This window comes from Anolis sagrei, chromosome 6 (assembly GCF_037176765.1).
Source record: "Anolis sagrei isolate rAnoSag1 chromosome 6, rAnoSag1.mat, whole genome shotgun sequence".
NCBI classification, from domain to species: domain Eukaryota; kingdom Metazoa; phylum Chordata; class Lepidosauria; order Squamata; family Dactyloidae; genus Anolis; species Anolis sagrei.
The window spans coordinates 6239912-6261411 of record NC_090026.1 but is presented as its reverse complement, the minus strand read 5'-3'; the positions used below and the strand labels follow the sequence as shown (position 1 = coordinate 6261411).

The following is a 21500-nucleotide window of genomic DNA, read 5'->3' as shown; positions in this document are numbered from 1 at the left end:
TTCCCGCCAGCCGCACCTGTGAAGCAGGCGGGATAGAGAGCAGGGCCTCCCCAGAAGATCTTAGGGTCCTGGTGGGCTGATAGGCCGAGATACGTTCGGATAGATAAGTTGGGCCAGAACCGTTTAGGGCTTTAAAGGCCAGCGCCAGCACTTTGAATTGGGCCCGGTAGCAAATCGGCAGCCAGTGGAGCTGGTGCAGCAGAGGAGTTGTATGCTCCCTGCGCCCCGCTCCGGTTAGTATCATGGCTGCCGCCCGTTGGACTAATTGGAGCTTCCGAGCCGTCTTCAAAGGCAACCCCACGTAGAGAGCGTTGCAGTAGTCAAGACGGGATGTAACCAGAGCGTGGACTACTGTGGCCAAGTCAGACTTCCCAAGGTACGGGCGCAGTTGGCGCACAAGTTTTAACTATGCGAATGCTCCCCTGGTCACCGCCGAAACCTGGGGTTCCAGGCTCAGCGATGAGTCCAGGATCACTCTCCAGGATCATGCAAACTCTCCGAAACCGGCAACGAAGGAAACGAGCCAAAAAGACAGAGTCTGGTTTCTTTTATCTCTGTGAGTTAATTTAATTTTTTTTTTACATTTACAAAATAAGATTTGCTTTCTCCTTGTCCCCTACAGTACAATAAGAATCCATTTCTGTGTATCTTTAGTTTCCAGAGTAGCTAGATGGTCGTCTGTTTCAATTACAGTGTGTTTGTGTCGGGAAAGAGGGGCCGGGGGGTTCGGGAATTCGGGAATTTCAAAAGTGCAGGTTTCGGAAGGAAGAGGTTTTTACAATGTCGGGCCGGGAGAAGCTGTGTTCGAAATGGAAATCAACAGATGAACCGGGGCGACGAAAGCTTGGCTCGCCTCCTTTCCCCGGCGGCGAGAAAACTTGAGCACCATCATGTTAAGGAAAATGTTACAAGACGGGAAAAATAATAATAATAACAATAATAATAAAACATTTAGAAATTCAATAAAAATTCCAGAGTAAAAGAAACGACGACAATAACAACAAAAGAGGAGACACTTAAAAACAGAGATACGTTAACATTGTAAAAAGTTATTTCTTTCCTTTTTTTTTAAAAAAAAAAGCTGGATCAAACCCCATGAAAGGACCAATAAATAGAGAAATCATTACCAAAAAAAGACATATAAATTAAAAAAAATAGAGAGAGCAAGATTGAAAAAAAGAGAGATCAAGACACTGAACATTTACAAATTGCAAAACAATTCTGAGGCATGGAGGTACGCATTATTTGGAAAGGAGGAGAGGGGGGGGGGGAGAAAGAAAATTACCCCAAATCTGCGACATTTGTTTGCAAAATGAACCGGGAGGCGAAAAGCATGCAGAACGAGGGAAAGGGAGGCTTTAGAAATGGGTTAAAAGAGTTAAGGTGGAAATCGTGTCATCCGCTAAAGAGGAAACATTGAGGGTGTCTTTCGTTAGATCAGGAGGGTGAAAGTTAGCTAGAGCGTTAAGGGTCCGCGGTTAGTTTGCCCCTTCCCCAAATGGCACGAAGAGGGGATCAAGCGGCAGAAGAAGGGCAGGAGGAGCCGAACCCCGCAGGTCGCTCCCCCATTTTTGCAAACCGGTTCTCCCATCTACCCGTGTGTCTATATTTGGGGCGAGCACCATATCCTTCGCACAGGGCCAAAATCCCAAAACTCATCGCGCCAAACCGGACTTCCGTGTCTCTCTGTGTCTGTGTATAATATAATAATAATAATTTTTTTTTGTCGGTTTTCTGTTTTCGTTTTTTAAAAGCAGTTTCTAATACAAACCAGGAAACTTTTTTTTCGTTTTCCCTTATATTTATATATATAATATATAAAAGGATGTAAGAAATCAAAATGTCCATCGGAATAATTAAAAACCACACGCGCAACAGGTCTCCCTTTTCCCCACCCCGCCCGATATATATAAATCCATGTACACACTTCTCCCGCCGCCGCCGCCGCCTCCCGAGTGAGAAGTTTGCCCAGAGAGAACTGAACCCATAAAAGTCCTGTGTTAAGAAACCCGTATTAAATTTTTTTTTGCTTGCTTGCGTTCTGTGTTTTTCCAAAAAACTCTCTTTTGTAAAAGTTCCAACAAGGAAAAGAAATGCAATCGAAAAAGAAACCAAACCAAAGCACGCACCCTCCCCGCCAAGGAATCCATCTCTCTGCTTCACGTGTTTTGCTCTCCCGAGTCCAAAGAGAAGGAATCAGAGAGAAAAGAGGACATTAATGCTCTTGTGAAAGAAACCCTTCCTTCCTTCCTTCCGCCACTTCCTTGTCATCCGTGCCTCGGGGCTCTTGATGCGCCACAGTCCGAGGGGAAAACCAGGCACGACGGGCGAGCGAGCGGAGGCGGAGGAGTCCGATGCGGAACCGACCGACGGGAGGGAGAGAAAACGCCCGTTGCCTTTCCAATCAATTTTTGCTGCCCTTATTATTAATTTTTTTATCATTGTTTTTTTTTTCTCTCTTTTAATACAAAATCAGCACCACCCACAGAGGGGGAGAAGAAGAAGAAGAAGAAAAAGAAGAATAAGAAGAAGAAAGAGTTCATCTCAAAAAACGAAAAGAATAAATTAAAAAGGGGTCCATGGTTGGAACGTCTGGGTTATTATTCCGGTTCTGTTGTGTCACTCCAGCCCAAGAGAGAGGAGCCGGAGTGAGTGGAGGTCGGAGGCTCAGCTGCTCTGAAAGGAGGGAGGGAGGGAGAGGAGAAGGGGAGAAGGAGGGGGCCGGCTGGGGGCACCCCTCCGCCTCACCCCCAACGCTGCTGCTGCTGCTGCTGTCGTCAGACAAAAGGCAGAGGAGCTGCTCGCTGGCCGGCCGGCCGGGAGGAAAGAGGAGCCCAGACCTCTGGCTGTGTCCGGGCAGGGTATGGCTCATCTGGAGCTGGGCGATGCAGCCTGTCGGGAAAAAGGAAGAGGGGGGTGTTAAAATAAAATGATTCCAGGCAGACTATTTTCATGTAACATTAGAGCTCACTGAACAACCCTGAACTGACTTGAAATGCATTCAGTAGTGAGCAGAAATGGACACGCAGGAAAAGCGATTACACCGTGACTTCTACCTACTCTTCAGTAGTTGATCCCCCCCCCCCCCCCCCAACCATTGTTCTGTCGCCGCTGGACCTGAACTGAAGTGCCTTTAAGAGAGGATCAGGCCCGTAGCCAGGATTTCGTTTCGGGGGGGGGGGGGGGGGTGCTAAAAAATTTTCAGGGGGGTTTCGGGGGGGGCGCTGAGTCTGAGTGAAAGAGGGTCTAGCCTAGCAAACCTTTTGTATCATTACCCCAATACCCCCATGCATATGGGATATATTGAGAATGGTGATCAAATCATGATATTAATAAACATAACAGTTTAAATAATGCACCAGTAAGGCCTTTTCGCGAACCACCATGAGAATTTTGGGGGGGGGGCTGAAGCCCCCCGACCCCCCCCCCCCCCCGGCTACATGCCTGGAGAGGATGTATGGCTTGGATCCAGCGGGAAGCCAGGGCCCCCAAAAAGAAGCCTTTAGCATACAACCCCCCTGTTGCGCCAACTCCACTGGCTACCGATCTGCTACCGGGCTGAATTCAAAGTGCTGGCATTGGCCTTTAAAGCCCTAAACGGTTCCGGCCCAAGCTACCTATCTGACCACATCTCTGCCTATGAACCCACCAGGACTTTGAGATCTTCCGGGGAGACCCTGCTCTCGATCCCGCCTGCTTCTCAAGCTCGGCTGGTGGGGACGAGAGATAGGGCCTTCTCGGTGGTGGCTCCTCGGCTGTGGAACGCCCTTCCTATGGACATTAGACTAGCACCATCTCTAATGGTATTCCGCAAAAAGATGTTTGTGCAGGCGTTTGAGTAATTTAGTGCAATCTGGTAATGGAACATAGGAATGGAACAATGGACGACGAACCTGGACTACGCTTGGATGATGAGAAGATTGGGTACGGTTGTTTTTTGTAATAATTGTGCATTGTAATTGCTTATTGGTAATTTATGGATAATGTGTTAAGTCAATTGTTATATGTTGTATGGAACCACTGCTGTTTCTACTGTTTTTACTGTTTGTGAACCGCTGTGAGTCGCCTTCGGGCTTGAGATACAGCGGTATAGAAGCAAAGTAAATAAATAAATAAATAAATAAAATTCCCTCTGTAAACAGTCTTTATGAGGCTTGAACTTAAATATAACAGTCTTTTATTGATGAACAAACAAGAATTGTAAAGCTTTCTTAACAGATTCTTGGCTCTTGCAATCTTGTTCACAGGGAACAGGCACTATCTTCAAAAAAAAAACCTTGTTTAAAGGAAAATTCCCCTTTCTAGCTCCTCCCAGGCTGCTCTGAACCTAAACCTTATTGATGTGGATTCACTACCGGGCTGAACTACGTCTCAACGCCGAGTGAACCTATCCAAAGGCTTGTAATCACTTAGCTGCTTTGATGGTTAGAGCTGTTATTCCCTCTGGAATTCCTCAGGGCTGGAAGGCTGTTTCCCCGGAACCTTTGGGAATCTTTAGAGGCTCTCAAGACTGTTCTCCCCCGGAAAGTCTTAAGGGACGAAGCCTTTGCACAGGAGGACGTCTGTACACATCCTCTGCATTGACTTCCTTTGATGAGACTAACTGAAAGATGGCCCCTTCCCTCCAAAAAACCCAGAGAGGGGCGGGACCAGGGATCCTAACTATAATAGACAGGTGGCTTGCCCCATGATTGCAAACTATAACAGGAAGCCACCCTGCTGCAAACTCCCAAGCCTGGGATTGCAAACCAACATTTAATTCAAAGCAAATAAAATTGGAGCTCCTGGAACAGCTGTTCCAGAACACCCGTACTACTTCTTATTTCATTACTAACTCCAGACTGTCCGTTGAATGTCTCGAAAAACTTTTTCTAGTTCTATTTCTCTTCTATTGTGTTGTTAATTCTAATTTTAATTGTTGAAAGTAGTCCTTTACTGGATCCCAGTTTGTTTGTTTTCTTGGCAGCCCTTGCTTTGGTGTTACCCAATAAGTAAGTCTGTCCACACTCATTATTTCTAGTATCTTATATTGCCAATCTTCTATCGTAGGCACTTTTTAAGCTTCCAATTCCTGCTGTGCATAAATAGTTGAAAAGGATCTCTTTATTCTTTTCTTTTTCCAAGTCCAGCATTCCTAATAAAAAAAAATATTCCAGTTCTATTTTCATTCTAATTTTTAGTATTTTTTTAATTTCATGATATATTTTTTCCATTTTTTTCCTTTTTTGTGGTTTTGTGTGTATTTATTTGTGTTTTATTCCCTTTTTCCTGTCTCCTCAATTTTTTACTTTCTCTCTGACATACTGTTCCCCCACTTTTTATGTACAACAAATATACCAGTGTTTCTCAACCTGGGGGTCGGGACCCCTGGAGGGGTCACCAGGGGGTGTCAGAGGGGTCACCAAAGACCACCAGAAAATACAGTATTTTCTGTTGGTCATGGAGGTTCTGTGTGGGAAGTGTGGCCCAATTCAATCCTTGGTAGGGTTCGAATGCTCTTTGATTGTAGGTGAACTATAAATCCCAGCAACTACAACTCCCAAATGTCAAGGTCTATTTTCCCCAAACTCCACAAATGTTCACATTTGGGCATATTGAGTATTCATGTCAAGTTTGGTCCAGATCCATCATTGTTTGAGTCCACAGTGCTCTCTGGATGTAGGTGAACTACAACTCCCAAAACTCAAGGTCAGTGCCCACCAAACCCTTCCAGTATTTTCTGTTGGTCATGGAGGTTCTGTGTGGGAAGTGTGGCCCAATTCAATCCTTGGTAGGGTTCGAATGCTCTTTGATTGTAGGTGAACTATAAATCCCGGCAACTACAACTCCCAAATGTCAAGGTCTATTTTCCCCAAACTCCACAAATGTTCACATTTGGGCATATTGAGTATTCATGTCAAGTTTGGTCCAGATCCATCATTGTTTGAGTCCACAGTGCTCTCTGGATGTAGGTGAACTACAACTCCCAAAACTCAAGGTCAGTGCCCACCAAACCCTTCCAGTATTTTCTGTTGGTCTTGGGAATTCTGTGTGCCAAGTTTGATTCAGTTCCATCGTTGGTGGAGTTCAGAATGCACTTTGATTGTAGGTGAACTATAAATCCCAGCAACTTCAACTCCCACAGGACAAAATCATTACCCTCCCCCAATCTGTTACTATTCATAACAGCAGCAAAATGAGTTATGAAGTAGCAACGAAACTAATTTTATGGTTGGGGGGGGGGTCACCCAACCATAAAATTGAGGAAACGTATTAAGGGGTCGTGGCATTAGGAAGGTTGAGAACCACTGAAATATACCCTTTCCTCTCTTTCTTCAGAACCCCCAACAATCTCTAATAAAATTACTTTTAAAAAAAGAAAAGAAAAGAGATTACACCAAAATCAGGCATGGGCAAGGAGCTTTCAGTGGTACAATGGCTTAAACCAGGCACCCTCAAACTGCGGCCCTCCAGCTGTTTGGGGCTCCAACTCCCAGAATCCCTACCTTGCTCAATTGTGAGGAATTTTGGGAGTTGAAGGCCCAAACAGCTGGAGGGCTGCCGTTTGAAGATGACTGGGTTATTTGAAGATGACTGGGTTAAACCCTTGAGCCAGAAGGATTGGTCGACCGACAGGTTGGCGGTGTGAATCAGGGGAGCAGGGTAAGCTCCCATCTGTCCAGCTCTAGCTTCTCATGCGGGGGGACATGATAGAAGCATCCCACAGGATGGCAAAACATCAATCATCCAGGCATCTCCTGGGCAATGTCATTTGCAAACGACCAATTCTCTCACACCAGAAGCAACTTGCAATTTCTCAAGTCGCTTCTGACACACACAAAAAGGCACGGACAAACTTCGAACCTCTCTCCAGGTGTTTTGGACTTGAACTCCCACAAATCCTAACCACCTGGAGGGACAAAGTTGGCCCGTGCCTGGAGTATACTGTCTGGCTCCTACTCTGTTCAATATATTCCTGTATGATTTGCCTCAAGCTTTAGTGTTGGTGAATGGACACAGTCCCAATGAAACAGTGAAAGGGAGCAGGAGAATCACTGTGATGGCGTGAGTGGTGCCACCTATATGTAGAACTGTAAGTTGCAGGATTTGAACTGTTGTATCATGCCTGATTTTGCCTTTTTACCCTGTCAATGTATAGTTGGATTGATTGGTTATTTATAGCTGTCAGTCAATGTTGTTTGCACCAGTTGAATTGCTCCTCCTGCTCAATTGTTTGACCCCACCTCTTCCTAGAGAGCAGGACAGTGTTTCCTTTTCCATTCCACCATCAAACTTTCTATCAGATGGACGTGAGAGAGAGACTTGGCTCTGGAGCCCTCGATTAAGTTACCTCTCAGCACCAATTCCGAGGTTGTTACCCTTGAGACTTATGCTTCATGTTCAGATCAACCTGGACGACGTCGAGGAGTCTCAAGCATCTTCAAACCAGTTCTTTGGCACCAGAGGAAGGCTTTGTGCCTTCAAAATATAGGTCATTGGAATTGGGTTTGTGATTATTCCGATATTCACAGCCATTGAGAAAGAGGGACCTGGAAAAGCTTCTCAGCTGCAAAACTCCTTGGACCCAAGACAACCAGAGACTGTAATGTATATTTTCTTTTACCCCTTTGAAACTTCCAGCTTATTGCCTTAAAGGGATAACTCTTTGTGAACAATTAAACCTATTTTGAGTTATCTACAGTGTTTTGGTCTTTGGGAGTTCCAGTTTTCCTAAAGGAGGGCAAGAAGCAATCCCCTGGGGGAAAGATGCCTCTTTCACTAGGAGTTATAGCCCCCAGGAGTGACGGCACACTCACCAGGGTGAAGCTGTCGTAGATGTGTATCAACTCCTCCGTCTTGTACTGCTCCAGCACCACCACGCCGTGGAGGGAGTTGTTGCGCTTGCGGGCACAAGCCTCGCAGTGCACCAGGTAGGAGTTCTTGCTCCCGTTCTCGCTCGTAACGAAGAGGATGTTGAAGACCTCCACCTGTGGGGGGAACACGCGGAGGTTAGGCACCTGCCAAGAAAAGGAACGGAGCCTCAGCCCTTCTCCCCTCTTCGCGAATCGATGCCGAGTGCTGGAAAAGAGGAAGGGCTGAGAAACGGAGCGGACGAGGACTATCCTGTGGAATAAAGAGCTTGGACGCATCAATGTTCAGAAAATCAACAGGGAAGGAGTCCTGGTGGAAGTTTTCAGACCTTAGAAGAGCTAACTTTTCCATTCCCTCGCTTTGTTTTGGATGACAACTCCCAGAATCCCCCAGATACCCATGGCTTCTCTTGGACAACAATTCCCAGAATCCCCCAGCTAGCCATGGCTCCTCTTGGACAACAATTCCCAGAATCCCCCAGCTAGCCATGTTGTCCAAAAGGAGAGAGAAGTTAGCTTTTCCAAGCTGCTTCCAGACTCCATCCCTGTTCTCACCCTACATTTTGCTGAGTACAGAGTTCCAGCAATTAAAGAAATGCCTGCTTGCTAAATCCAGCGAGGAACAAAATCCATCAATTTTAGCCTGCAAGGAAATTTATTATTTCTTTATGTACAACATTTATATCTCACCCTTCTCACCCCAAAGAGGGCTCAGAGCGGCTTACGAGTTATATGTACATACAATATATTATTAGCATAGCATAATATTAGTATTATATATTACTATATTGTACTATACCACTATACTGAAATATTATTATCAGTATTACATGTAATATAGGTAAAGGTAGGTAAAGGTAGTCCCCTGACATTAAGTCCAGTCATGTCTGACTCTGGGGTGTGGTGCTCATCTCCATTTCTAAGCCGAAGAGCCGGCGTTGTCAGTAGACACCTCCAAGGTCATGTGGCCGGCATGACTGCATGGAGCGCCATTACCTTCCCGCCGGAGCGGTACCTATTGATCTACTCACATTTGCATGTTTTCGAACTGCTAGGTTGGCAGAAGCTAGGGCTGACAGCGGAAGCTCACGCCGCTCCCCGGAATCGAACCTGCGACCTTTCGATCAACAAGCTCAGCAGCTCAGTGCTATTATTATTAGTACTATATTGTAATACAATATTATGATCTATACTGAAATATTAATAGTAATATTATATGTAATACATATAATTATATTTTTATATTGTATTATTATTAGTACTATATTGTAATACAATATTATGATCTGTACTGAAATATTAATAGTAATATTACATGTAATATATATAATTATATTTTATATTTATTATTATTAGTATTATATTGTAATACAATATTGTGATCGATGGTATATGTACATACGATATATTATATATATTGTACTATACCACTATACTGCAATATTATTAGTACTATTACATGTAATATATAATTATTATATTGTATTGTATTATTATTAGTATTATATTGTATTACAATGTTATGATCAATGCTATATGTAGTACATACGATGTATTATATATATTGTACTATGCTACTATACCGAAATATTATTAGTAATATTACATGGCTTCAAACTGCAAGAGAGGAGATTCCACCTGAACATGAGGAAGAACTTCCTGACTGTGAGAGCCGTTCAGTAGTGGAACTCTCCACCCCAGAGTGTGGTGGAGGCTCCTTCTTTGGAAGCTTTTAAACAGAGGCTGGATGGCCATCTGTCGGGGGTGATTTGAATGCAATTTTTCTGCTTCTTGGCAGAATGGGATTGGACTGGATGACCCATGAGGTCTCTTCCAACTCTATGATTCTATGTAATATATATAATTATTATATAATTATATTGTATTATTATTAGTATTATATTGTATTACAATATTATGTTCAATATTATATGTACATACGATATATTACATATATTGTACTATACCACTATACTGAAATATTATGAGTAATATTACATGTAATATATATAATTATATTATATTGTATTATTAGTATTATATTGTATTACAATATTATGATCAATACTATATGTAAAGGTAAAGGTAAAGGTAAAGGTAGTCCCCTGACATTAAGTCCAGTCATGTCTGACTCTGGGGTGTGGTGCTCATCTCCATTTCTAAGCCGAAGAGCCAGCGTTGTCCGTAGACACCTCCAAGGTCATGTGGCCGGCATGACTGCATGGAGCGCTGTTACCTTCCTGCTGGAGTGGTACCTATTGATCTACTCACATTTGCATGTTTTCGAACTGCTAGGTTGGCAGAAGCTAGGGCTGACAGCGGAAGCTCACGCCGCTCCCCGGAATCGAACCTGCGACCTTTCGATCAGCAAGCTCGGCAGCTCAGTGCTTTAACCCACTGCGCCACCGGGGGCTCCCAATACTATATGTACATACGATATATATATTGTACTATACCACTATACTGAAATATTATTAGTAATATTACATGTAGTATATATATAATTATATTATTATATTATATTGTATTATTATTAGTATTATATTGTAATTACAATATTATGATCAATATTATATGTACATACAATACATATGGCTACTTATGCATTGCACAATACTAATTAGCACAATACTAATTTGATTAAACAGTGTAATTGAACATAGGAATGGAATAACGGATGATGAGATTGGATTCTGATTTTACTGTTGAGGCGCTAATGATTGTTATTCTGATGTTAATGATTTATGTTACAATTTGTTTTTAATTGCCCTATACTTGTTTTGTGATGTTTTGTATTGATGTTTTTCACCGCTTTGAGTCGCCTGAGGGCTGAGAAAAGCAGTATATAAATAAAGTAAATAAATAATAAATAATACTAATATTGTGCTAATTAGCATTAGCACAATATTAGTATTATATATTACTATATTGTACTATACCACCATACTGCAATATTATTACTAATATTACATGTAATATATAATATACAATTATTATATCGTATTATTATCAATATTATATGTATATACAATATATTATATTACTAGCACAGCACCTTATTAGTAGGCTTGGGCAATCCATGGTTCTAAATGGTTCTAAAGTACTTACAAAACTAAAGTTTGGTGAAAATTTCAGAACTCTAACAAAACTCTCAAAATTTCATAATAAATGGCAGTTCCTAATTGGTTCTGTCATTAAAATCACCAATAATGAAATTTTGAAAATTTTGTTAGAGTTCTGAAATTTTCACCACCAGAACTTTGGTTTTGTAAGTACTTTAGAACCATTTAGAACCATGGATTGCCCAAGCCTACTTATTAGTATTCTATATTACCATTATCCTGTTACCCATAATTCTTCTTATCATATAAATATGCATTTGCAAATCGTTTCTGTTTTATTAACTAAGTTGATTGGCTACAACATGTCATTACGTGGTTCTGGACGACAACTCCCATGGTCATGCTGGACATGAGATTGTGGGAGTCGTAGTCCAAAAATAAACAAGACATTCGTGTTTACTGCAATCTTGGTTATGCAAGGACACAGACAAGAAGCAGAAAATACAACAACAGGAAAAAACAAACAAACAGAATCCTGTAAACAATTAAGAGGATAAACTTGTTTGTCTTTTAAGGTGCCATACGAATGTTATGTTTTGCTGGAAACAGGTTAATTCAGGTCTCTTTCACACCACACAATGAAAACAGTTTGATACCGCTTTAATTGCCATAGCTCCATGCTGTGGAATCCAGTGATGTATAGTTTAGGGAAGTACTTAGAATTTTCTGCCAGAGAGCTCCACTGCCTCACCAAACTATAAATCCTAGGATTCCATAGGAAAAAGCTTTGACATCAAGAGAAGTATAAAACAGCTGTAACTGGATTGTGAGGAAGAGGCCGCGGCTACTCTTTCTTCAAATTACAAGAAAGGAGATTCCACCTGAACATTAGGAAGAACTTCCTGGCTGTGAGAGCTGTTCAGCCGTGGAACTCTCTGCCCTGGAGTGTGGCGGAGGCTCCTTCTTTGGAGGCTTTGAAACAGAGGCTGGATGGCCATCTGTTGGGGGTGCTTTGAATGCAATTGTCCTGCTTCTTGGCAGGGGGTTGGATTGGATGGCCCATGAGGTCTCTTCCAACTCTACGATTCTATGATTCTACTCTTTGAGAAATTGTAGACAACAGTGTCCTGCTTCTTGGCAGAATGGGGTTGGATTGGATGGCCCATGAGGTCTCTTCCAACTCTACGATCCTATGATTCGACTCTTTGAGAAATGGTAGACAACAGTGTCCTGCTTCTTGGCAGAATGGGGTTGGATTGGATGGCCCATGAGGTCTCTTCCAACTCTATGATTCTATGATTCGACTCTTTGAGAAATGGTAGACAACAGTGTCCTGCTTCTTGGCAGGGGGTTGGATTGGATGGCCCATGAGGTCTCTTCCAACTCTACGATTCTACTCTTTGAGAAATGGCATTCGGCAGGAATTTCCAAGGACTAGGATCACATAGGACCCCGGCAAAGTAAGAAAGAGCAACGAATACACGAAGCTACAGCAGGATTTCTTCCTAGAGGGTGAGGCTATTAGAGAGCGACAAGCGGAGAAGCGTGGAAGAACGAGACAAACACAGAACAGAGAGCGAAAGGCGTTTATTTCTTCTCTGGCTTTCTGTTTAAAACAAACCCCACCACAGAGACTTGACGTCCACATTACACATTACAACCCAACTGCAAGCTGCACCTAACCGATAATAGAATCCAGGCTTTGAGGTTCTCTGCTTCTGTGTTGTGCATCTCGTTGGAATCACGTCTACACAGAAACTTGGTCTTCTGGTAGCTTATGGCCACTCCTTAGGGATCCAGAGCACATCCAACGTCCAGGCATCTTGTCTGCTTTGCCCTGTGCATCTTTCGGAGGAATTGGGATCCAGCGCCAGCTTCCACTCGGAGCAACGACAGCTTACCTGGGACACATCCAGTTATGGATACTCTGGAAACTGTGGCTTCTTTCCTTCTGGTGCGCTAGTCCAACTTGTCACGATATTCCGTCTCCTATGAACTGTTTCGTTCCTTCTTTAGGGCAGCCCATAACCGAACTCACTCAACTGCCCTCTTTGCCAATTCCCTGCTTCATCTGCATTCCTGGTTGACTTTCTTGATTTCGTCAACTCTTCCGTGTCCCGTCTTGAAAGAGCTTGCTAAGATTTCTTCCTGGCTCAAGTCAAATCTCTGTGCCAACTTTTGGAAGAGCTGGTGAACTTCCTACTTGGCTCAAATAAGGCAATCTCCTGCCAATGTTTTTCTGGCTACTTCAGGGTTGCTCAGGGCGCTTCCAGACAGCACTAAATCGCGGGTTTTAAATAGAGGCAAAAAAATCCCAGGACTTCAGAAGAGGTCCACATACAGATCTGTTGGTCCCGGGATTTTTGCCTCCGTTGTCCAGATTTGATGCTTTGTTGCAATATTTAGAGGCGCCCAAAATGGCCACCATGAAACTTCTGCCGGAAACTTCGGCGTTTTTCAAAACCCCTCAAGATGCGGATATGCGGAGAATCACTGCAAAAGTTCTGTCCTTTTGAAACTGTGCCATCCCATCCAGATGTTTCATGAAGTCTCTGCCACACAAACAAACTTACGTGGTAGGACCACTTCTGCCCAAGTCAGCACTGCACAATCAAACAGGAACACACACTTTCAAGCCAGGAACAAGAGGAGATTCCATCTGAACACGAGGAAGAACTTCCTGACTGTGAGAGCTGTTCAGCAGTGGAACTCTCTGTCCCGGAGTGTGGTGGAGGCTCCTTCTTTGGAAGCTTTTAAACAGAGGCTGGATGGCCATCTGTCAGGGGTGATTTGAATGCAATATTCCTGCTTCTTGGCAGAATGGGGTTGGACTGGATGGCCCATGAGGTCTCTTCCAACTCTTTGATTCTATGATTCTATGAACAGAAATGTGTCATTATTGACACTTTTTAGAGCCATCTGTCCAGACACATTTGGTTGTGTACTTGTGGCATCAAACACCAGGATGCTGTTCCTGGGTTATTCACGGCTGTTCCTGATTGCTGTTCTTGTGAAAAGATGTACAACGTTGACTAGGAGGCCACAACTTTGTCCCGGCCAGAGAAAATGTGCCCTCCACACGTTTCATAACATTTCTGGCACACAAACAAAGTTTTTGCCTTCTACTCAAGTGTCTCATTCTTTTTGGAAACCAACAAATCAGGAACAAACATCTAAAACCCAGGAACAGACCTAGATAAAAAAAATCCCGCGATTTCCGATTGCAGGGACATACAGATATGTGAAGATGCGGATATTTGGTTCAAAACTACAATATTTCCGCACCAGAAGCCTCACATTTTTTTTGCCTTTTGTAGCGATTGCTTCCACGTTTACAGGGAATGGCGTCTGGCCACCTTCCTGTATGATGCAGAAGCTCCTGGGATACAGTTACTGTCTGGACGGGCCCTCAGTCAACTCAAATGTACTATCCAAGATACTTGTTATGCATTGCGTTCTTGCCACCGCGCTGAGGTTTTCTTTCCATTCTCTTGTTTAAGACCCTTTACCTTTCTTCTCAGCAGGCTTTTCTGTTTGAGCCAACCTGTCACTGGACTGCTGCTCTGTTATAAGACCTCTTCTCCTCTTCTCCCCTTCTCCCATTTCTTTTTTCTTGCCACCTCAATCTTCCATTTCATTCCAGGAGGGAGGAGAGTCTTCTATCTGAATTTTCAGCACAGTGTTCACAGTGCCACATCGGTCGAAAAATCTATTCAATGGCGCTAGGATGCGGAACAATGGCTTCAAATTGCAGAAAAGGAGATTCCACCTACACACTAGGAAGAACTTCCTGACTGTGAGAGCTGTTCAGCAGTGGAACTCTCTGCCCTGGTCTGTGGTGGAGGCTCCTTCTTTGGAGGTTCAGCAGAGGCTGGATGGTGTGCTTTTGATGCGATTTTCCTGCTTCTTGGCAGAATGGGGTTGGACTGGATGGCCCACGAGGTCTTCCAACTTTATGATTCTATGACCATCTGTCGAGGGTGCTTTGGATGCGATTTTCCTGCTTCTTGCAGAATGACTGGATGGCTCACGAGGTCTCTTCCAACTCTATGATTCTATGACCATCTATCGAGGGTGCTTTGGATGCGATTTTCCTGCTTCTTGGCAGAATGGGGTTGGACTGGATGGCCCACGAGGTCCCTTCCAACTCTATGATTGTATGACCATCTATCGAGGGTGCTTTGGATGCGATTTTCCTGCTTCTTGCAGAATGAGGTTGGACTGGATGGCCCATAAGGTCTCTTCCAACTCTACGATTCTATGACCATCTGTCGAGGGTGCTTTGGATGCGATTTTCCTGCTTCTTACAGAATGAGATTGGACTGGATGGCCCAGGAGGTCTCTTCCAACTCTACGATCCTATGACCATCTGTCGAGGGTGCTTTGGATGCGATTTTCCTGCTTCTTACAGAATGGGGTTGGACTGGATGGCCCACGAGGTCTTCCAACTTGACGATTCTATGATATCTGTGTCTCCTTTTCCATCCTTGCAGGTGTAACTCCATTCCATCTTCAGACTGATTTTCTTCTTCACCACCGTTTTTTAAAAACACATAATTCATACTCACTGTTTGACCCTTCTACTTTCTTACGTACGGTCTTGCTCCTCGGCACTCTCAGCCATGGAAACACCAAACTACAGGTGGGTACAGGAGGTATTTTAAAGACAAACAGGCCTCAGAAAAAAACACATTGTTCACACCACAGGGCCTATGGACACCCCTGGAAGGTTTTGGGGGAGAGTTTACTCTCTCCAGATGTTTATGGCCAGGAATAAATAAAACCAGCCTGTCGGATTGCTTCCTGGCAGGAGGGAAACCCAAGGTAGTCAATGAGGAGATCGCTATGAACGTCTCCCCATGTGAAACAGGGCACGATTCACAGCGTGTGAGTGTGAAGCGAAGGCAAAAAGGAGCTCCCATACTGGAAAGGAAGGCAAAAGCAAAGACACATCAAACACAGATTCATTCGGTCACAGCAATTTGGGACAGCAGGAGAATGGTCCAGCCGCTGTCTCGGATCGGGAAATGCCCTTTTACACTGCCATTTGGTGGGCACAACACCACATCACCGTGGAGGAATGGCAATGCCCAACTGAGGAGGAAGAGCAAGTACGAAAACAAAGAAAAGTTTGCGTGCCTGGCACCTAACTGCGGAATGGGCACAAGCTCACTCCCAGCCACTGCGGCAAAGGAAGGCCAAAATATCACGGAAACCTACGTCACACTCATTGCAGTAGTAGGCCGGCTCGTCCTTCACCCGGCCCTGGTAAGCAATCTTCTTCCCGGACCGCACCAGGCTCTCGCGCTGGACCTGACAGTGCTTTATTGACTGCATCAGACAATACCTGTGAGGGAGAGGACAGAGAAGAGGTGACAAAGGCACATCAACCTCAACTGGTGAGGAACTGCACAAAACTAGACTGAATGCAACCCCCTTCCGTCCCATACGCACCAATGTGCAACCTCCATAAATCCACCTCACTAGGCTTGTAAGAGCAACTAGAAACTGATACCCGTAACTTCTGAATGGAGATGGGATATCCCAGGCATGGGCAAACTCCATCCAGGTGTTTTGGACTTCCAGCCCCACAATTCCTAACAGCCTCAGGCCCCTTCCTTTCCCCCCTCAGCCGCTTAAGCGAATAATGGGGCCTCATCCGGGATTCAGTGCACCGTCCCTGCGTTGATCCACACAAGGTCCCCGGGCCACTGGATGAAGCGGTAGATGGGGATGTTGGACTGGTAAAGGTCCTCCAGGATGGGCCACCACGAGCCAGTTGGTTTTGTCCTTCTGAATGTAAACAAAGGCTTAAGTGGCTGAGGGGAGAAAGGAAAGGACCCGAGGTGTTAGGAATTGTGGGACTTGAAGTCCAAAACACCTGGGAGGGCCCAAGCTTGCCCAAGATATACCCAGAATTTGGCCAAAGTGAGAGCAGATTCCACACTACAGTAGAGTCTCGCTTATCCGAACTTCGCTTATCCGACATTCCGTCTTATCCGACGCTCTTATCTGATGGTCCCCTTTTCCTCCAGTATTTCCCCTTCAATTAAAGGAGTGCTCCCCAACTCTCTCTCCATTCTCAATACGTGAAAAAAGCAAGACAAGGAAGAGGAGGGAGGAAAGGGGAAAAAGAGGCAGGACCAGAAGTGGAAGCATCCTTCCCTCTGTGATTTCCACGCTCCTCTTCCACATCCGGACACTTCCTGCTGGGCCCCTCTAGTCCAGAGGCATTGTCTTGCCTTAACTCTTTGACTCCATTATTAGTCTTCTAGGTGTCTAGTGCTGTGTCGGATGAGTAACAGTAGGAAAATCTGTATTATCTGACAGTTTCGTTTATCTGACGTTCTGCCGACCCGTTTATGTCGGATAAGTGAGACTCTACTGTATCCTCCCATGGCTCCCCTAGAATTACAAACATTCAGGTATGATCCCATACATTGCAGCACTAGATGGTGCCAATATCCATCAAGTGACTCTTGTCCCCAAAGAAAGAAGTATGTGGGTCTGGAAGGCATGGGGTTGCTCAGAGAGACCATGCAAAGCAAGCAGACCCTGGACAAAATGGCCCCCAACTCACTTGATCATTTTGTACAAGTCGGAGTCGCTGATCTTGACCGTGCGGGCCACATTCCAAGAGACGTGGATCATGGGCACAATGGACTTCACGTTCTTGATCTCGTTCCACTCGTAGCGCTCCAGCGCCAACTGGTACTGGTACGCTGTGGGAAAAGGGAGAGGTCAGGCGGATTGCCGAATGTCCTTTATGAGTCTCGGCCGCAGAAGAGAGGCAGGAAAACAATGCTTTGCCCCACTTTCTTCACAACTTCATAGACCTTTCTCCACTTAGCCTAAAAACCCCTATATGTAATTTTTTGTGTGGGGAAGTTGTTCCTTGGTGTTATTAATTGTTACCAAGCTGGCTAAACACAGCAACCTCACAAGTAGGAGACTGATCAGAATGTTGGTTACAAATGTTTTCTGCTTCCCTGGAGACTAGGACGCGGAACAATGGCTTCAAACTACAAGAAAGGAGATTCCATCTGAACATGAGGAAGAACTTTCTGACTGTGAGAGCCGTTCAGCAGTGGAACTCTCTGCCCTGGAGTGTGGTGGAGGCTCCTTCTTTGGAAGCTTGTAAACCGAGGCTGGATGGCCATCTGTCAGGGGTGGTTTGAATGCAATATTCCTGCTTCTTGGCAGAATGAGGGTGGACTGGATGGCCCATGAGGTCTCTTCCAACTCTTTGATTCTATGATTCTATAACCGTCCTGCTCACGTTTTGCAAACTGAGTTGGCTTTTAGGGAGATAACCACTGACCACCTGCTGCAATGCAACCTGAGCCCTGCCACATGCACAATGGAGGACCTTCTTGCGGCAACACCAGAAGCACTCCAAGTGGCCAGATACTGGTCAAAGGACATTTAATCAACTACCAAACTCGCAAACTTTGTGTTTAGTCTGTTTGTTTGTTTTTTTTGTTTAAAATGTAATACAAATGTCTGGTTGCTCCTGACACGATAAATAAATAAATCTGGAAAAAATGGTCTTAGATACCCATTTGGCCAAGAGTGAAATATCTGTATCTGGGCTTTTTTTCATTGTACCCAAACATTTTTAATAGTAACTCTCCTGACTTGAAAAAGCGGAAGTGGCCGTGGAGTTCCTCCTGTGCGAAGGGTGTTGTTCTGACTGTTCATTTGCTTTACCCACCTGTCAATGGGCCGACATTCCAGGCGATGTTGTTGCACCACCCGGTAGCCTGGACCCAGTGCACCGTCCCTGCGTTGATCCACACAAGGTCCCCGGGCCGCTGGATGAAGCGGTAGACGGGGATGTTGGACTGGTAAAGGTCCTCCAGGATGGGCCACCACGAGCCAGTTAGGTAATCAACACCATGCCTGCGAAAAAGCACACTTTGAGAAAACCAACCAGGGGAAAATCTTGCTTTCATGGGACGGTGAACAAGGACCTGCCACTGATATATACTGTACCCTTTGTAACCTATAGTTTACAATTTCTGCTACTTTGGGTCACAATATCGGGAGAAAGGAAAGAAGGTAGATCAATAACAACAAGAACAACAACAACAACACTCCTCGAGGAGACTCAGAGCAACCACAACAACAACAACAACAACAACAACAACAACATATCTCCCCGAGGAGACACAGAGCAAATTCTAGCATACATACACAGGCAAATATCCAATACCTTTGAAACACAATGAAACACAAATACACAAACAAAGGCAAAGGATTCCCCTTTCATTTCCAGTTCTGGAGTGTCAGAGCATGCAAGAAATCAGTTAGTGTGTGTGTGTGTCAACTGTAAAATAAGATGCACGGGGAGCTAGCTGAGCCTGGGACTTTTGGACACTGTTACATTTTATAAAGCTACTTTGGGTCACAATATCAGGAGAAAGGAAGGTTGGTAGATCAATAACAACAACAACAACAACAACAACAACAACCTATCTCCCCGAGGAGACTCAGAGCAAATTCTAGCATACATACACAGGCAAATATCCAATGCCTTTGAAACACAATGAAACACAAATACACAAACAAAGGCAAAGGATTTCCCTTTCATCTCCAGTTCTGGAGTGTCAGAGCATGCAAGAAATCAGTTAGTGTGTGTGTGTGTGTCAACTGTAAAATAAGATGCACGGGGAGCTAGCTGAGCCTGGGACTTTTGGATACTGTTACATTTTTGTTCAGGCCTGAACTATGCACGTGTTTGCAGAGAGAAGCAGAGAGAGGCAGACTGATTTGATTCTCTCATATAGACACAGAAGGGACTATTTTAAATCCCTCCAAAAGGACATTGTGTGAGTCCATGCAACTGTTCAAATGACTGGACATATATTGTTCTACATTATGAGGAGTAAACTTCTTGTTCTTTATTGATCACCTGAGTAGCATATTTTCTTTCTCTGGCAAGACAGTGTGAGGACTGGTCAAACGTGAACTACATGTGGTTTATTTTACTTTACGCCACATGGAGGCAATGCTCATCTCCATTTCCAAGACAAGGAGCTTGCATTGCCCGTAGACATCTCCTGGTCACGTAGCCGGCATGACTTTGTGGCGCTTGTTGTTTACCTTCCCGCCAAGGCGGTGCCTAGTGATCTACTCATATTTGCATGTTTTCGAACTGCTAGGTTGGCAGGAGCTGGGGCTGACAGGAGGAGCTCACCCTGGATCGCAGATTTGAACTGCCAACTTTCAGGTCAGGAAGTTCAACAGCTCAGTGGTTTAAATGTGTAAATTCAATCTAGATCCAAGGAGCTAAACCCAATTGCACATTTCATTGCAGTCGCATGTGGGACAAAGCGTGATGCCCATATACCAACATGAGCAGACCTGGCATCTTCTGTAGGGCAAACTCCTCCGTTTCCCAAGAAGCCCTCGTATCTCGCCATCCTTTCGTCCACATTACCTTTCACAGAAGGCGCTGATGTTCTGCCAATAATGCTCATGGACAGCAAACCACTCGCAGTCTCCCGGACCAATGTTGATGTTCACGGAGCAGAAGTTGTTGTTCTCCTGGTGACCTGCAAAGTGGAGACAGGTGCTTGGATGACAACTCCCAGAATCCCCCAACTAGGCACGAATTGAGATTAATTTCAAGTTAGAGCCCTCCTGTGACTGCCAACCAAGCAAGCGCTGCCTTGTGGGGTCCTACCTGGGGTGCGGCTGCCGGGCACTTTCATGTAGAGCTGCACCGTGTTCATGCCCAGGATGGTGTGCCCCACGTGGCTCAGCATGTTTCCTGTCGATGTGACCCGCATGAAAGCGGGCAACTTCAGCAGCTCCTGTAGTTGTGGTTTCCACCTGCAGTGCAATGGAAGAGAGGGGTGGTTAACCTTACTATTCAAATGTTTACATCCAGGAATAATCCAAATCTGCCAAGGTTTGATCCCCCAACATTACCCAAAAAAGGGCTGGAAATGTCTCCCATTTGAAATCCTGGAAAGCTGCTAGGCCAGGCGTGGGCAAAGTTGGGCTCTGCAGGGGTTTTGGACTTCAGTTGAAATCCCAAACACCTGCCTGTACCTGATATATACCCATATGTATGTCCAGAAGACTTAGGTAGATTATTTTTTTGGGTCATCCTTCCTCCATTCCCTTCTTCCATGCAGCCATCCATTCATCCTTCCCTCCCTTTTGTCTTTCCTTTCTTCTCTCTTTCTTTCCTCCTTCTCTCTTTCCTTCCTCCTTCCATCTATCCTTCTCTTCCACCTTTCCTTCCACCCTCTCGTCCTTCCTTCCCTCTTTCCTCCTTCTCTCTTTCCTTCCTCCTTCCCCTCCTTCCCTTCCACCCTTCCTTCCACCCTCTCGTCCTTCCTTCCCTCTTTCCTCCTTCCTCTCTTTCCATCCATCCTTTCCTTCCACCATCTCGTCCTTCCTTCACTTTTTCCTCCTTCTCTCTTTCCTTCCTCCTTCCATCTATCCTTCTCTTCCACCCTTCCTTCCACCCTCTCGTCCTTCTTCCCTCTTTCCTCCTTCTCTCTTTCCTTCCTCCTTCCATCTATCCTTCCCTTCCACCCTTCCTTCCACCCTCTCGTCCTTCCTTCCCTCTTTC

At 44.8% G+C, this 21500-nt stretch overlaps 1 protein-coding gene across 11 annotated transcripts in view; it reads right to left on the bottom strand.

Annotated features, from left to right (window-relative positions):
* Positions 1-542: 542 nt before the first annotated feature.
* Positions 543-21500, bottom strand: part of KDM6B (lysine demethylase 6B) — a 195530-nt gene continuing 174572 nt past the window's right edge. For all 11 annotated transcript variants that reach the window (XM_067469705.1, XM_067469707.1, XM_067469706.1 and 8 more), the window contains 7 exons: positions 20601-20749; positions 20355-20469; positions 18627-18814; positions 17493-17634; positions 16133-16259; positions 7797-7967; positions 543-2892 (listed from right to left, as the gene is read on the bottom strand). In XM_067469705.1, the coding sequence (XP_067325806.1) occupies positions 2869-2892; positions 7797-7967; positions 16133-16259; positions 17493-17634; positions 18627-18814; positions 20355-20469; positions 20601-20749 (916 nt within the window). In that variant the 3' untranslated portion in view covers positions 543-2868. The remainder of the gene's footprint in view (positions 2893-7796; positions 7968-16132; positions 16260-17492; positions 17635-18626; positions 18815-20354; positions 20470-20600; positions 20750-21500) is intronic.